Source organism: Acanthochromis polyacanthus, chromosome 8 (genome assembly GCF_021347895.1).
Source record: "Acanthochromis polyacanthus isolate Apoly-LR-REF ecotype Palm Island chromosome 8, KAUST_Apoly_ChrSc, whole genome shotgun sequence".
Taxonomy (NCBI): Eukaryota; Metazoa; Chordata; class Actinopteri; family Pomacentridae; genus Acanthochromis; species Acanthochromis polyacanthus.
Window position 1 is genome coordinate 23613149 of NC_067120.1, and position 16560 is coordinate 23629708.

General features: G+C 39.8%; 2 protein-coding genes across 3 annotated transcripts in view; both read right to left on the minus strand.

Annotated features, from left to right (window-relative positions):
* Positions 1 to 1706: 1706 nt before the first annotated feature.
* LOC110965494 (carboxypeptidase A1-like) lies at positions 1707 to 7423 on the minus strand. Its single transcript, XM_022214572.2, has 11 exons — positions 7279 to 7423; positions 6168 to 6249; positions 5917 to 6051; positions 5739 to 5843; positions 4629 to 4730; positions 4290 to 4391; positions 4100 to 4210; positions 3863 to 3953; positions 2402 to 2601; positions 2180 to 2264; positions 1707 to 2043 (listed from the first exon to the last, which is right to left on the minus strand). Exons 1-11 carry the CDS (start codon positions 7344 to 7346, stop codon positions 1856 to 1858), a joined length of 1269 nt encoding a protein of 422 aa, XP_022070264.1. The 5' UTR covers positions 7347 to 7423; the 3' UTR covers positions 1707 to 1855.
* Positions 7424 to 9669: 2246 nt separating this feature from the next.
* cpa5 (carboxypeptidase A5) overlaps positions 9670 to 16560 on the minus strand; it is an 84599-nt gene continuing 77708 nt past the window's right edge. For both annotated transcript variants that reach the window (XM_051952644.1, XM_051952647.1), the window contains exons 2-11: positions 15482 to 15563; positions 15184 to 15318; positions 14981 to 15085; positions 14534 to 14635; positions 14197 to 14298; positions 13994 to 14104; positions 13583 to 13673; positions 12407 to 12606; positions 12229 to 12313; positions 9670 to 10042 (exon numbers count right to left, since the gene is read on the minus strand). In XM_051952644.1, the coding sequence (XP_051808604.1) occupies positions 9855 to 10042; positions 12229 to 12313; positions 12407 to 12606; positions 13583 to 13673; positions 13994 to 14104; positions 14197 to 14298; positions 14534 to 14635; positions 14981 to 15085; positions 15184 to 15318; positions 15482 to 15563 (1201 nt within the window). In that variant the 3' untranslated portion in view covers positions 9670 to 9854. The remainder of the gene's footprint in view (positions 10043 to 12228; positions 12314 to 12406; positions 12607 to 13582; positions 13674 to 13993; positions 14105 to 14196; positions 14299 to 14533; positions 14636 to 14980; positions 15086 to 15183; positions 15319 to 15481; positions 15564 to 16560) is intronic.

Consider the following 16560-nt stretch of genomic DNA (forward strand, 5'->3'; position numbering starts at 1 on the left):
TTACAGCTATTTAAAAAAATACTGAAAACACTGTATTCGATTAAAATGTAATTAAAAAAAACTGTTAAATTTCATCAGGGTTTTCAGAATCGCTCTTTGTCTGGTCCCTCACCTAGAACCAATTTGCCTTGGGAGACCCTACCAGTGGCTATTGCCCCGGACAACATAGCTCCCAGGATCACAGGGACACTCAAACCCCTCCACCGCGATAAGGTGGCGATTCCTTAGAGGGGAACACAGAACACACAGGACGCAGGACATGACGCAGGACAGGACACAAGACAGGACACAAGACAGGAGAGGAAAGGAAAGGAAAGGAGGAATAGAATGAATAGAAAGAATAGAAAGAAAGAGTAGTAGGGAAAGGAAAGGATGTTCAAAGCCAACACCACAGCTTCATCAAAAGATGGATATTGTACATTCATCGCTGCCTCCAGCAGCTTTTCTGCAGAGCCAAACATTTTTTAAGGTTCTTGAACATGGCCTTCGACATTTTGTCCATCTTCTGGGTTATTTGAATTATTTGTTTCGGTGGTGGTGTTGACACTAAAAATATTTAAACAAATTAAAGGGTGATGTTGGAGAATGCCGCCGTCAGTGTGCTCATTGCATCAGGAACCTTAGGACTTGATAGCTGGACATTTGTGGTCAGCTGGTGGCCAGTCTGGGGGCCACTACTACTACCTGGGTTGCTGCTGACTCTGTTGTCTCTTGGCTGGAGCAAATTTCCACTGGAACTTAAATGGTTCGGTGGGTGTCTCTAGTGTACATTGTTGAACTTGCCCCTGCGGTTCTGCTGTGGTGTGAACCGTTGCTGGTTGTCCCTTTTTACTTGGCCTTTGCAGTGACAGAATTTGCCACTGTGCTGTCTCTGTGCAAAGCCTGCACAAGAAGTGTTTCTGTAAAAGGGCCTGTGATGATAATCAGCTTGGTACGCTGGTCTGTTGTACCAAGTGGGCCTTGGATTGGTCAACCTTTGGTAGCTGGGATACCTCTGCCAAGCCCATGCACGACCAATGTTCCATTGCCTGCGTGCAACTTGATTCTTAGTGTTGCGGCTGGCATGGGGTTGTTGTCTTGCAATGCTCACCCCTTGAGGCCCACAGCAGGAGGGCGCTGCCTTCTTTGAAACTGGGCGCGCTGTTCATGTCTGTGATTTGCCTTCCTATCAGAGGAATTTCTGTTGGGTGCCGAGTCAGAGTTTCTACCATGGCTGAGATGTGACAGTTGGTCAGCCATTCTTCTGTTAAACGGAACGGCGCGGTATTGTTTTTTACTTTCAGTCGAACCATTGTCGATGGCTCTTCTGTTGGTTCCGCTCATGTCTTGGTCTCCGGAGGTGCAGCTACCTGGGTTGCTGCTCTGAGTTATTCCAATGGTAGGTTTTGCCTTGGAAACATCGTCTTCCTCGTCCAGTGAGCCTGTGAGTTTTCGGTGGCTGGCAAGCAGTTCATATCTGCGATGTTTATGCAGTGCCAACAAATCCATGGATGCAATAGCTCTCCTGTGTGACCCATGTGCCGTAGGTTTAACACCCTCATCAATCACTGACTCTGAGATTCTGCAGTAGCGAGCCAACAGCTGGTATCTCTGTTGCTTGCGCAGGACCCACAAATCATGCATTTTTTGATGATGATGAACACACACACGCACACACACACACGCACACACACACACACACACACACATCCACAAACAGTAGTATATGACTTTTTTCAGCATGCTTATTTATTTGTTTGTGGTTTCCAATATGTTGGAAGAGTCACTGATGGTGAAGATAGTTTGAGAGATAAAGATGACACTTTTCAAAACTGAAATTTTTCAACAGGGATTTCCACTTTCACATACACACACATTAGTATGGGTTCTTGAGGGTGTAATCCATGATGGTCATCAGAGCCAGCCAGGTCTCCTGGGCAGTGGGGATGATCTGATTGGCAGGCAGCATGAAGCCGAAGCGTCCGGTGTCCCTCAGCTCAAATGTGTAGGAGAATTTGATTCCCTGGTTGTAGGCCCAGTCAATTGAGCCACCGCTAGCTTGGTCTACAAATTAAACAGGCACTATTAAAATTTTCATATAGAAATGAAAGTCAGACTGAAAAATATATTTTCTCATCGTCACCACTGAGTGGAATAGAGTCAAACAGTCTTTGCTGTCAGCAGTGCTGCTGGAACTTACAGATGGTGTTTATGATGCTGCCAAATGTGTAGCGAGTACCATACAGTGAGGCCAGGTCAGTGGTGGCCTTTCTAGCCAATCTGTCCTGTAGAAAGAGATCATCATGATACTTGTACCTGTAGAGAAGAAATCTTTCAACTATCATGGTGCTCATGTTAAGTTATTTATGAACTATAAAGTTAAAAAAAAAAAAATCAAATCGGACTAATTTGTTTGATATACCAGCTCAGGTCTGTCCCTGACAGGAGTCCTGGTGTAGCCGTAGGGGTAGAGTAGCAGCTGAGAGTATGAATGGATGGAGATGAAGGCCTTGATGTTGCCATGAGACTTCACAAAGTCCACAATGGACTTGACTTCAGACTCAGACTCAGCTCTGGGTCCACGGTAGATCTGTGAACAGGGGTCATTGCTCGCACCAGGTCCTACATGTGATGAAAACAACGTATGAGAAAGGAAAGGAAATGTCAATAAAAACTTCAGTATTGGATCAGTTAATCACAGGGCATTGCAAAGGCACTATGACATGCCAAGGTGACTTGTCAATAGTACAAATAGTTCTAGGTGCTGTGTAAAGTACAAAGATGCAATCATGGCCTGCAACCATGGTATGACACAGCTACCCCAGGACAGCACCAGTAAAAAGTTTGGATACATCTTCTTATTTAATGATTTTATTTTGTTTGTTTGATTCCTTCAAAGTAGAACAAAATTGAAGACATTGAAACTATGAAATAACACATGGAATGAATTTATGTATCTGCTTTACACACACTTCACAATGTTTCAATGTCAGTGTCACCTGCCATGTTTTTCTAGCAGTCTTTAAGGAGTTCCCCATATGCTGACCACTTGCTGACTGCTTTTTCAATTCTTTGTCTACATTCAAATGTATCTCATATCATTTCAGTTGGATTTAAGTCAATAAGTGTAGAGGCCAGGTCATCTGACGCAGCACATGTCTTGAATTTTAAATAAATCTTTTAAAGCATTTGAAAACAAAAATCTATGGTCTTTGTATGATGACAATAAAATTCCTCTTTAGTCAAAGCTCATCTGGTTAAGATAGTACCAACACATGCAAAAGTGTCATCAAGGCAAACGTCTACTTTGCATGGTTTGTTTAGATTTTTTGATTACTAATATCATATGTGTTATTTCTTAATTATGATTGCCATAGAGTTTTGTTCTGTAATGTGGAAAATGGTTAAAACACTGAAAATCTCTGAATGCTCCTTCAAGCTGTGTCCAGATACTTGATTGGTACTGTATGTGTTAACGTTATAGTCAATATAATCAATGTCTACTTATGCTAAAGTCTTGTACAAAACAAAAGAAAATAAAGAAATCAAATATAAAGTCGCTGGATGTAAGAATTAACATTTTGCAGATTTGGGGCCATCTTGTGGTTGTTTAAGGAGTGACACTGAGGATGATGCATGGCTCTAAAAATCTACATATAGCAACTTTAAATCAAGATTATACAGAAAATATGCTAATTAAATATTTTGGAACACAATAATATCAATAAATGTACATTCAAATTCTTTGTCACCAATGGCAAAATTTTAAAAGCCCTGAGAACTAAAACAACACCTCAAAACAAAAACTTATGCTTTCTTAATTTAGATATGTTTGGCCTTGTTGATGTATTGCTAACTTTCCTGGGCAAACAGAAAGGTCTACCTCCAAAACCTGCATCCCAGTTCCTGTTGGGATCGACTCCCACACATCTGGAGCCTGGGTTGGGCTTCCTGGTCTTACGCCACAGACGGTTCTGGAATTATCAGAATACTTCAGAAAGGATTATTACTTTATGCAATGCTTAATTTGTCCATTGCTGGCTTAATACAGTTGTTTTAATAAGAAAAAAGTATTTTTCATTGAAACAGCACAAAAAATGGCGGCCTGTGACAAACTAACAGTGGAGTGGGTGTAACTGTATCCATCAGGGTTGGTCACAGTCTCCAGGAAGATGTCCATATTGTCCAGGATGGCAGTGAGAGAAGGGTCACGTCTATGATCAGTCACAATCTAAAGACAGAAATGCTGCTTAGTGTTGAGAAACTGCAGACACAGAGAAGGAAAATCTAACATTTCATTATTAAAGGACCTTCTTGGCAAACCAGGTGCCGCTGGCCTGAGTGACCCACTCTCTGGAGTGGATTCCAGTATCAATCCAGATGGCGGGACGGTTGGTTCCACCAGTGCTGAACTACAATAAAGCAAAGGAAAGGAACCGGGATCAGTGACAAATCGTTTCAGACTGTTTTGCTTCGTAAAACATTAATTTGGGACATTTACAGTACTGCCATTTAGTACTTCCATAAGAGCAGATGTCATCATTTTCAGTTCATTGAGCAACTAGAGTCCTCATTTTCCAGAACCAACCTGCTTTTCTTGTAGGGTTAGACTTAAGGGTTTTAGTTTTGTTTTGTTTTGTTTGTTTTACCTTGAGCACATTCAGGGGACGGCCCTCGAAGCTCTGACCAATCACAGTTTTGCTGACCAAGTTGGGATTCTCAGCCACCAGCATGTCCTGGAAACTGTAGATCTGAGTCAAAGACAGAATTCTGCTCTTAATGCTCAAGCATTTGTTGCATGACAAAATTTTTCATCAATCAGTCAGTAAGGTTTTATTTGTACAGCACTTTATATATAAAGAGTATAACCAATTGTGAATAAATCTCATAAATGTGCAATGATGAAATTCTCGAGACAAGATAAGTCAAAACTTGAGACAATAAGAGAAAAGTGAGAAGCACAGACAAACAGATGTAACATGTTCAGACATACACTACCATTCAAAGATTTGGGGTCAGAAATGTTAGAAATGTTCTTATTTTTGAAAGAAAAGCAGTTTTTAAACAAAGATAACATTAAATTAATCAGAAACACAGTGTATACATTGTTATTGTGGTAAATGATTTTTCTAGCTGGAAATGCCTGACATTTAATGTAATATCTACATAGGGGTACAAATATATAAAAACTGATTAAAAATCAGACAAGACAAGTAGGTGTTTATCTTGCTATTGAAAATCACACCACTTTCTGCCGCCCTCAGGTCTTCTGGGTGGCTGTTCCAAGAATGTGCACCGTAACAACAAAAGGATGCTTCAATGTAATTTTTTGTTCTGACTTTGGGTTTGAATATAAGGTCACTACGAGAAGACCTAAGGGTTTGAGAAGCTTCACAGGATGAAAGCAAATTTGATGAAAAAGTAAAACCTAAGACTATTCATTTGAAGAATCAAGCATCCAATGCAGACTTTAAAGTAATGTGTGCTCTCCTTCTGGGGTTAATCAGTGCGTTTGCAGCTGACCTGTCAAGCAGTTGCAGTCCAGATATTTAGTTCTTAGGGAGGCCAGATAGCAGAGCTTTAAAACAGTCCTGCAGGTAAATATTAGACACTAAAGCTAATCATCAGCATCTACATATCAATGCAACAAGAACATCCTCATTACTTTTTACTTTTTAACCTCAAGGATTGCATCAAAACTATTAATTTAGAGTTGTCAGCAATAATAATCATTTTACTGGATAATGGCGTGAACCTACCTCACTGATGGTGTGGTAATTAGCGTAGTCAAAGCTGTCAGTGTTTCTGGGTTTGGGGGCATGAGCAGCAGACATCATCTCCTTCTGCTCCTCATCCAGCATCATCTGAAGGACGGTAATGTCATTTATGTTTGAGTTATACACAATCAAAGTTAGTTTAAAAAGATGCATACTGTACCTGCAGGTCTTCAATCATGACGGAGTACTCAATGCCCTGTGTCTCCAGGTAAATCTTGACAGACTGCAGGCTGTGAAAGGGAACTCTGACGTCCACAGGAGTGTTCACACCACTCAACTCTCTCCAGAAGTCCAGCTGACAGAATGCATAGATGTCATGCACAAAGTAAACAGAACAGGTTTCTTATTTTCAGAAGAGCAGCAGTATAATGCATAATTTATTGGAGAATTTGGTTAGTGGGGATAAATGACCTCAAAGTGGATCATGTCCTCCAGCTCCTTGATGAGAGACAGCTGGACGTCATCCTTTGGAATGATTCGAAGAACCTGATGTCTGCGAAAAGAGAACCATGATGTTTTATAACCTGTTACTCAACTCAAATAACCAGAGAGAAGTTGGCTCATGAGTGAAGAAAGATTTCTCAATTTTGCTTGGTTCTGCTTCTGTAGAAGTTGCACAGTAAGAAAACTCATAGTGCTGTTAGCTCACTTCTCTCCACTGTCATAACAAAGCACTTAAAAGGGATTTCAGTTTGATTTCTTCCTTGGCTTTTATCTACTGAGAGTATTTGTACACTTTAAATTGGTAACAATAGATAATTCAAATAAGCAAGGATATCTGAAGGATTTTATAACCAAATAAAAAGAGTAGCTGTACATTGAAAATAATTATTCTCCAGATAAATTAGAATTATGATCTTAAAAAAAACTAATGAATGAAATTTCTAAGGGTCTGATGGAGGAAGTTTGCCACAAGTAACTTCAGCTTTCACTGGACTGGTACACCAAATGGCACAAGTCTTACCACTAGTGAACATTCCTGACTTCAGATATTAATAATTTGAAACATCCTATACGGAGGTAGAATTATGAGAGAAAGAGAAGAATGTTTTCTTGTTATTGAGGTGATGCATTAAGGTTTGTTTTTGTTAAGTGCAGTTTGTCCATTGTTGTGCACGACGCACAATGTTTCCTGTGCTGGACTCAAGTAGATTGGCAGGCTGGATACATTCAGATACCAGAGGCCCAAAGAGCAGAAAAGTAGCATAACACTACACATGTACTACATATTGAATGGTTGTATTTCTCAATAATGTACACATATATGACTGTGGAAAGTTTTGCAGAAGTAAAAGTTGTACAGAATTGTACTTAGGAGACCTGTCGCTGTTCTAAAGTCGAAGGTAGAGCAGTGTGCTTCACTGCACTTTGTAAGAATTAGAAAATAAATATTCATGGCATTCCTAAGAGCCTCAGTAAAATTAGCTGATCCTTTCTCTTTGTGGTAGCCCCAAACTTTAGCACGGTACCGTATACGCTCATGACTTACCCAGCAGTGAGAAGTTCTGGCAAGCCCACTTACCTCTCGAACGTCTCCTTTGCAACAACGGCCAGAAACAGCGCTGCCAATGCTGTCGGCCCCCTCATCATTGTCAACAGTGTGAACACTACTGGGGTGAACACAGGATTTTACACCTGCGTGAGCCAGGTCACTTGTCTGAACTACAATGTTGTTTTGGGTTCTTATATGTGTTTCAGTGGCTGATGTTCTCATTACACCAAAAATTGCAACACGCACCACAAAGTTGTTCAAGATCTGCTTTTTCTTTAGTCAGTTGTGTTACATGCACTATCAGCTTCTCATTCAATGGTTTTTATTTATTTTATACACCGTAGTTTAATACTGAAGACATCAAAATGGTAAAAGAATAGATATGAAATTATGTTGTAAATAAAAAAAAATCTTCAGTATTAATCTACAATGTAAAAAATAATACAAATAAATAAAAAGCATTTAATGAGAAAGTGTGTCCAAACTTTTGACTGGTAGTGTACATATGGAGAAGACTCACAGAAGCAGCTTATAGACTCCGTAAGGTTTAGTGTTGCTTTACCATTACTGATGTATCTCAATATTGATTACTGTTTGCAGCATTTTAAGTAATTCTACAAAACACTGAGAAATGTTTTACATAACATCTTGAAATTGCTTGTTCAAAAAGCTAAATATATTACATTTACCATTATATAAAACTGGGTTGCACAGTGGATTGGTGGTTAGCACTTTCGCCTGCAGCTAGAAGATCCCTGCCTCGTGTCCATACCGTCCTGGGATCTTTCTGCATGGAGTTTGCATGTTCTCATTGAACATGCATGGGCTTTCTCCAGCTTCAACCTACAGTCTAAAAACATGTTGAAGTTAACTGGTGATTCTAAATTTTTTGTAGGTGTGAATATGAGTGTGATTGTTTGTCTCCATATGTAGCCCTGTGATAGACTGGTGATCTGTCCAGGGTGTCCCCTGCCTCACCCTAAACCAGCTGGGATAAACTCCAGCATCCCCACGACCCTAATGAGGATGAAGCAGTGTACAGACAATGGATGGATTATAGAAGATTGAAAAATGAGACAAGCTGGACGCAGAGAATGATTGATTAATGATTTGAACAACTAATTCATGACAGAAACAGTAATGTATTTATTTTGTTAAAAAATTAAATGATAAAAAATCATTTTAGCACGAACAGAAATATGATCACTCTTTGATAAGGAGGAAACCTCTGCACATTGCATGCGCCTAATAAATATTTGTTGAATTAATGTTTTTTCTTTAGAGAATTTTGAGATTACAAAATGACACCACTCGGATGTCTGTTGCTGAAATACAAGGAAACAGCCAGAGTTGGGTAGGTAACCCTATACTTCAACAGGTAGTTTTTATACTTTATGCTTCTTAGTGCCTTTGAACAGTGGTGGAAGAGGTGTTCACATATTTTAGAAGTATTCAGATCCATTACTTCAGCAAAAGTACTAATATAGGAATGTCCAAATATTAGCTGCAAATGTAGTTAAAGCGTTAAAGCAAAAGCCGTGTTTTACTCCCTCAGAGTCATACAGTATTTTATTTGAGATTATTAAATTGACAATAGTGAATCCTGGCTATATCAGCAGCCTGTTACTGTTGTAGCTGATAGAGTCTGAACTACTTTGTATCAAATTTTCTCCATAGAAACAGCAGACAAACCTAGAGACTTGTCACATGATTCTGATAGACAATAAGTATATTGTTTCCTCGTGAAATATTGCATTGTAGAAGAATGAAGAATGAAGTTGTACACAAGTGGAGTGCTTTGGTAAATGTCACTTTCCATTATTACTCTTTGGACAGAGCCAGGCTAAATCTAACAGTCCCATGCTTACCGTCTTTACACTAAACTAAGCACTGGTGCCATATTTATACAGATACGAGAGTGGCACCAATCTTACTATCTCACTCTCCTCATGAAACTGGCTGAACATACATGATAAAATGTCACCCTATTTCTTTAAACATCATTCAGGGAAATTTCATTATCAGTAAATAGGATGAATAAATATGTTTCTTTTGGCCATCTGTTTTCTAGACGCAATTTCGTTTTAGTGAGTCTCTGTTGTTCATCTCACCCATAGAGTGTTCATCTGAAATCTCATGACTGTATTCCATTACTGTGTCCTTTTCTTTACCAATTTTTACTGTTGAATGAAAGGCTATTTCTGAGTGAAATAAAAGTATTGTAAAAAGTTGCTATAAATTCTATTCATAGTTCGAGATGGAAACTCACTGATTGACACCAAAGTTTTCTCATACCAAAGACTGTTTCAGCTTCCGCTTATTACCGTTAAGACAGTGCTGTGATCTGATGTGAGAGGTGTAAAATGCCTAAAACAACTTCTTGTGCATTAAAGATGTTCTGAATTACATCACACAGAAATGCCACTTTTCAGTGTGCTTATTTATTCGTTTGTTTGTGGTTTCCAATATGTTGGAAGAGTCACTGATGGTGAAGATGGTTTGAGAGATAAAGATCACACTTTAAATTTGAAATCTGTCACCAGTGGGACTTCAACGGAGACTTCCACTTTCACACACACTCACACACGCACACACATACACACACATTAGTATGGGTTCTTGTTGGTGTGATCCATGATGGTCATCAGAGCCAGCCAGGTCTCCTGGGCAGTGGGGACGATCTGATTGGCGGGCAGGATGAAGCCATAGCGACCAGTGTCCCTCAGCTCGAAGGTGTAGGAGAATTTGATGCCCTGGTTGTAGGTCCAGTCAATGGTGATACCGCTGGCTTGATCTACAATGAAAACAGGTACACACATGGACAAAATTGTTGGTACCCCTCAGTTAAAGAAGGAAAAACCCACAATTCTCACTGAAATCACTTGAAACTCACAAAAGTAACAACAAATAAAAATTTATTGAAAATTAAATAATCAAAAACAGCCATTACTTTTGAATTGTTGATTAACATAATTATTAAAAAAAACAAACTAATGAAACAGGCCTGGACAAAAATGATGGTACCTCTATAAAAGATTGAAAACTATTTGACCAGAGTGACATGATTAACTCAGGTGTGTCATTTAATTGACATCACAGGTGTTTCCAAACTCATAATCAGTCAGTCTGCCTATTTAAAGGGAGACAAGTAGTCACCCTGCTGTTTGGTGAAAAGGTGTGTACCACACTGAACATGGACAACAGAAAGCGAAGGAGAGAATTGTCCCAGGACATCCGAAAAAAAATTATAGACAAACATCTTAAAGGTAAAGGCTATAAGACCATCTCTAAACAGCTTGAAGTTCCTGTGACAACAGTGGCTCATATTATTCAGAAGTTCAAGACCCACGGGACAGTAGCCAACCTCCCTGGACGTGGCCGCAAGAGGAAAATTGATGACAAATTGAAGAGACGGATCGTTGGAATTGTATCCAAAGAGCCCAGAGCAACCTCCAAAGAAATTAAAGGTGAACTCCAAGGCCAAGGTACATCAGTGTCAGATCGCACCATTCATTGTTGTTTGAGCCACAGTGGACTTCATGGGAGACGACCAAGGAGGACACCACTGCTGAAAAAAACTCATAAAAAAGCGAGACTGGAATTTGCAAAAATGCATGTTGACAAGCCACAAAGCTTCTGGGAGAATGTCCTTTGGACAGATGAGACCAAACTGGAGCTTTTTGGTAAGGCACATCAACTCTATGTTCATAGACTCAAAAACCAAGCATACGAAGAAAAGAACACTGTCCCTACGGTGAAACATGGAGGAGGCTCAGTAATGTTTTGGGGCTGCTTTGCTGCATCTGGCACAGGGTGTCTTGAAAGTGTGCAAGGTACGATGAAATCTGAAGACTATCAAGGCATTCTGGAGAGAAATGTGCTGCCTAGTGTCAGAAAGCTTGGTCTCAGTCGCAAGTCATGGGTCTTCCAACAGGACAACGATCCAAAACACACAACCAAAAACACCAAAGAATGGCTGAGAGAAAAGCGTTGGACTATTCTAAAGTGGCCTTCTATGAGCCCAGATCTGAATCCCATTGAACATATGTGGAAGGAGCTGAAACATGCCATTTGGAGAAGACACCCATCAAACCTGAGACAACTGGAGCTGTTTGCTCATGAGGAGTGGGCCAAAATACCTGTTGACAGCTGCAGAACGCTCATTGACAAATACAGAAATCGTTTAATTGCAGTGATTGCCTCAAAAGGTTGTGCAACAAAATATTAAGTTATGGGTACCATCATTTTTGTCCAGCCCTATTTCATTAGTTTGTTTTTTTAAATAATTATGTTAATCAACAATTCAAAAGTGATGACTGATTTTGATTATTTAATTTTCAATAAATTTTTATTTATTGTTACTTTTGTGAGTTTCAAGTGATTTCAGTGAGAATTGTGGGTTTTTCCTTCTTTAACTGAGGGGTACCAACAATTTTGTCCACGTGTGTATTTATGAAACTTTCACATTATAAGTATATAACTGAGTGTTCGGGCAGCAGTCAAAACACTGTACAATGGAGAAGGTTTGAGGAAGCTCAAACTTGCGTTCCCCAACGACAGAAAACAAATAAGCAGAGCATTCTTATTCCACGGTGCTTTTTTTGTCTATCTGTTGGCATAAATTTAGCCTAAACTTCGAAAACAAGAACTGAAAATTGCGTTCACGCCAAAGAATAAAAGTTGCATTTTCGCAACTGGGAAAAGCATGAATTAAGTGGTTCACAAAAATCTTGGCTCTACTAACTGCTCTGGGTTGACAAATGTGCCAATTTTTAACAACCATGCTGCTTTTTGTTTAGGAATTTTGAAGTTTAAAATGAGATCCATAGTCTGTAGTTACTCACTTGAATAATTTTAGTACAACTGCAACCTTCACGATTACAGAAAAGAAAGTAAGAGTGAGAGAAGATGAGAAAATATTCTCTCGTCATCAGAATAAAGTCAAATAGTCTGTATTGTCAGTAGTGTTGCAAAACTTACAGATAGTGTCAATGAGGCTGCCATACGTGTAGCTAGTACCATACAGGGAGGCCAGGTCAGTGATGGCCTTTTCAGCCAGACTGTGCTGCAGAAAGAGATCATCAAGGTACTTTCAATAAACAGCTGCCAATACTCTAAATGAAGGAAAAAATAAATCTGAGCATGTTTTTTAAAATACCAGCTCAGCATCATCCTTGGCAGGAGTGGTGGTGTAGCCGAAGGGGTACATGAGCATCTGGGAGTAGGAATGGATGGAGATGAAGGCCTTAATATTGCCATGAGACTTCACAAAGTCCACAATGGCCTTGACCTCAGACTCAGACTCAGCTTTGGGTCCATGGTAGGTCTCTGAGCAGGGGTTGCCGCTGGCACCTGGCACTGCAAATGAGTATGAGAAACACAACCTAATGCCTCTAGAAAGAGTAAGCAAACATATGAAGACATTTGCATTGCATCAACTATTGCACTAACTATTGTAACTCTCTCCTCTTTGGTCTTTCTCACAAATAAGCTTCAAGTGGTCCAGAATTCAGCTGTTTGCATCCAAAACCCCCTGATTTCATCACATCACCTCATCCTACAGCAGCTCCACTGGCTCCCTGTCAAATTCAGAATTGAATTCAAAATCCTCCTGTAAACATTTAAGGCCATCCACAACCTCGTCCCTCCCTGTCTGTCTGATCTCCTTCACATCGTCTCCTCCATCCAGTCTCTCAGATCCTCTTCCTTCATCGACCTCGTAGTGTCCTCCTACCACCTCAGCACCATGGGGAGCAGGGCTTTCAGCTGCTCTGCTCCCGAAGTCTGGAACTCACTCCAACTAGACATTTGAAATATTGACTCTCTGCTTCTTTTCAAACTCAGACTCAAAAGTCACCTGTTCAGGGTTATTTATTCTCTGCAATTGCTTCTTTCTTTATGTATATTTTTAGATCTTTATGTGTTTTTTATCTTTATTTTGGGTTTTATCTGCTCTTTTGTATTTGTTTTTCTTGAAAGGTGACCTTGGGTGACAAGAAAGGTGCTTACAAATAAAATGCATTATTATTATTATTATTTACTTCTGCTATTCCTCAGGACCTGAAAAGCCACTGTTCAGAACTTAATGTGTCGGGTTGGTGCCCTCTGATGATTGCATCAACAATAGCATTGTGACTGACAGTAATGGCAGATGGTTCAAATCTACACGCAGTAACTTTAAAGGTCGGTTAAGTAGATAACACAGTCCTGTCCTCAATCCTCAGTGACAGAACCCTAAGGAGAACCCCCAAAAACAGAATAACCGACTTATTATTCGAGCAGCTGAAGAGTTCTTAAGTGAATGGCATGTGGTGCATTAGTGGGTTGACATTACGTCCAAAACCAGCATCCCAGTTCCTGTTGGGGTCGACTCCGACACAGCTAGAACCAGAGTTGGGCTTTCTGGTCTTGCGCCACATACGGTTCTGAAAACATCAATTGACATTCAGGATTTACTTTCATACTTCCCATTATATTTATGAGTCTTGATTTTGTTCATGTCTTATTTGACTCACAGACAAAATAGGCCTGCATACTGCAGTCTAAATATCCAGTGGGTAGATTTCTACTTCTAATTTGGAATTTCACTTTCCTTCAACATAGAAGCATGCGAGATATAATGGGTTTTACTTTGGAAACTTAGTAGAAATTAGATTGACAAGCTCTGAAGAAACCGTAATGGTTTTTTTTTTTAGATTTTTAAGAAGTAATTCCACTCATGTAATAAAACGTGCGAGAGACTCACATTGTTGTGGGTGTAGTAGAATCCATCAGGGTTGACCGAAATCTCCAGGAAGATGTCCATATTGTTGAGGATGGCAGTGAGAGCAGGATCGGTTCCATAATCAGTCACAAGCTACATACACAAATGCAAAGGACACAACAGTCAGGACAGCCAGGTAGTGCAGAGACATCGAAGGCAGATGTAACACATTATTGTCAAAGGACCTTCTTGGCAAACCAGGTGCCGCTGGCCTGAGTGATCCACTCTCTGGCGTGGATTCCAGTGTCGATCCAGATGGCGGGACGGTTGGTTCCACCAGTGCTGAACTACAATAAAGCAAAGAAAAGGAGCAAAAACTAAAAGATACTCAAATTATAACTTCCAGTATGTGCTCTCTGGTTATTTTCAGAACTACAAAAGGGGATTGTACATAACATGTGACTATTATGTGGGATGAGATTCATGCTTTGGAAAATGCATTCTTTACAGTTAGGGCCATTCTTTTTCACAACTTTTAGTTCATTTTATAATTAAAATCCTCATGTTTTGGACTATTTTTACCTTGAGCACATTCAGGGGACGGTTCTCGTAGCTCTGACCGATCACAATCTTGCTGACCAATTTGGGATTCTCAGCCACCAGCATGTCCTGGAAACTGTAGATCTGAACCAAACACACAATAATGTTCTGAATGCACAAGCACCTGCAGCACTTCCTGAAAGACTTATTTTTGTATTTCTCTTTCCATCTGTCTTCGCAATGTCATCCTAATTTGAGTTTTCTTTTGCAGTGTATTTAAACGACAATGAGCGGTTGGGAATCTAAATTTAAACTGGCAAAGTTTTCTAATTTAATGTGCTGTGACATTTGTCAGTTGTCAGTTCCAATATGTTGTGTGTCACCATAATTGTAACTATGATCAGACTTTAAAACTCAGCTCTTTCACAACAGCTGTCGTAATAATCACTTTACTGGATTCCAGCAGTCGGAGCAGCTGTGTGCACCTACCTCACTGAGGGTGTGGTATTGGGTGTAGTCGAAGCTGTCAGTGTTTCTGGGCTCAGGGGCACGAGCAACAGACATCATCTCCTTCTGCTCCTCATCCAGCATCACCTGCAGGACAGTGATGTCATAAATATCTGAGTTTCACATCAACGAGTTTTCTTTCTTTTTAATAAGATTCAGGGATGTCACCAGGTCTCATACTGTACCTGCAGGTCTTCAATCATGATGGAGTACTCAATGCCCTGTGTCTCCAGGTAAATCTTGACAGACTGCAAGCTGTGGAAGGGAACTCTGACGTCCACAGGAGTGTTCACACGTGTCACCTCTTTCCAGAAGTCTACCTGAAAGAACACATAGATGTCATGCACAGAGTGAACAGAACAGGTTTCTGACTTTCAGAAGAGCAGCAATATCATACATTAATGAGTGTCACACTTTTGAATCATTGTTGTTGTTGTTTTTTTGTTTGTTTTTTGGAGAATTTGGTTAGTGGGGATAAATGACCTCAAAGTGGATCATGTCCTCCAGCTCCTTGATGAGAGACAGCTGGATGTCATCCTTTGGAATGATTCGAAGAACTTGATGTCTGCAAAAGAGAACCATGAGATTTTATTACTTGTTACTCAACACAACTCTCCTGTGTTCACCAGGTAACCTTCCACAGAAAACTATAAGGTGCATTTATTGTGAAAATGAAGTTATCATTTAATCATCTAAACCAACTTTTATTGGCATCAAATGGAACCATCAGCAACAAGAGATTAATGTACACTATCAGTCAAAAGTTTGGGCTCACTTAGCAATGTCCTTATTTTGCAAAGAAAAGCATTTTTTTCAATGAAGGTAACACTAAATTCAACAGAAATGTAGTCTGGACATTATTAATGTGGTAAATGATTATTCTATCCAGAAACGGTTGATTTTCAATGGAAAATCTACATGGGATACAGAGGAATATTTCCAGCAACCATCACTCCTGTGTTCTAATGCTACATTGTGTTAGCTAATGGTGTTGAAAGGCTAATTGATGATTAGAAAAACCCTTGTGCAATTATGTTAGCACATGAATAAAAGTGTAAGTTTTCATGGAAAATGTGAAATTTCCTGAGTGACCCCAAGTTTTTCAACAGTAGTGTATGCACACATATTGTGCAAAAATCTGAGGCACTGTGGCTGTTCAGGTTTGTTCCATCATGCAGCAGCATGACAAGGCATCTTATTGATCCTGCAGTCATTCTGACACATGAAAACAAGCCCAAACACACAGCCAGAGACATAAAAAGCTGTCTTAGAAGAAAGTACTTTCCTTTTTGTTATAGATAAATGGCATCTCTCTAAAAAAAACACACACACACAACATTGACATCTGAATGTGTGTACAGTTGCAGTTCGCTGATGGCAAACAGTCTCTTCCAATCTTCATGGTGCATAATTTGACAAAACTAAAATAATTGGAGTGGAAGATTCAGAGATTGGTGTGTGCATGTTCAGTTTCAAATGCATAAATCTGATTCTGTTTTTACAAATCGAACACTCAAATGTTGATCTGCAGGTGGACAAGTGCTGGGTATTTGGTTCACCGC

Coding starts and splice junctions, on each gene's coding strand:
- LOC110965494 (XM_022214572.2), bottom strand. CDS start 7,346: ATGATGAGGGGGCCGACAGCATTGGCAGCGCTGTTTCTGGCCGTTGTT. Junction 2,602..3,862: donor CTGGGATGCAGGTTTTGGAG/GTAGACCTTTCT, acceptor CATCACATGTAG/GACCTGGTGCGAGCAATGAC. Junction 2,265..2,401: donor TCAGGGACAGACCTGAGCTG/GTATATCAAACA, acceptor CTCTTTCTACAG/GACAGATTGGCTAGAAAGGC.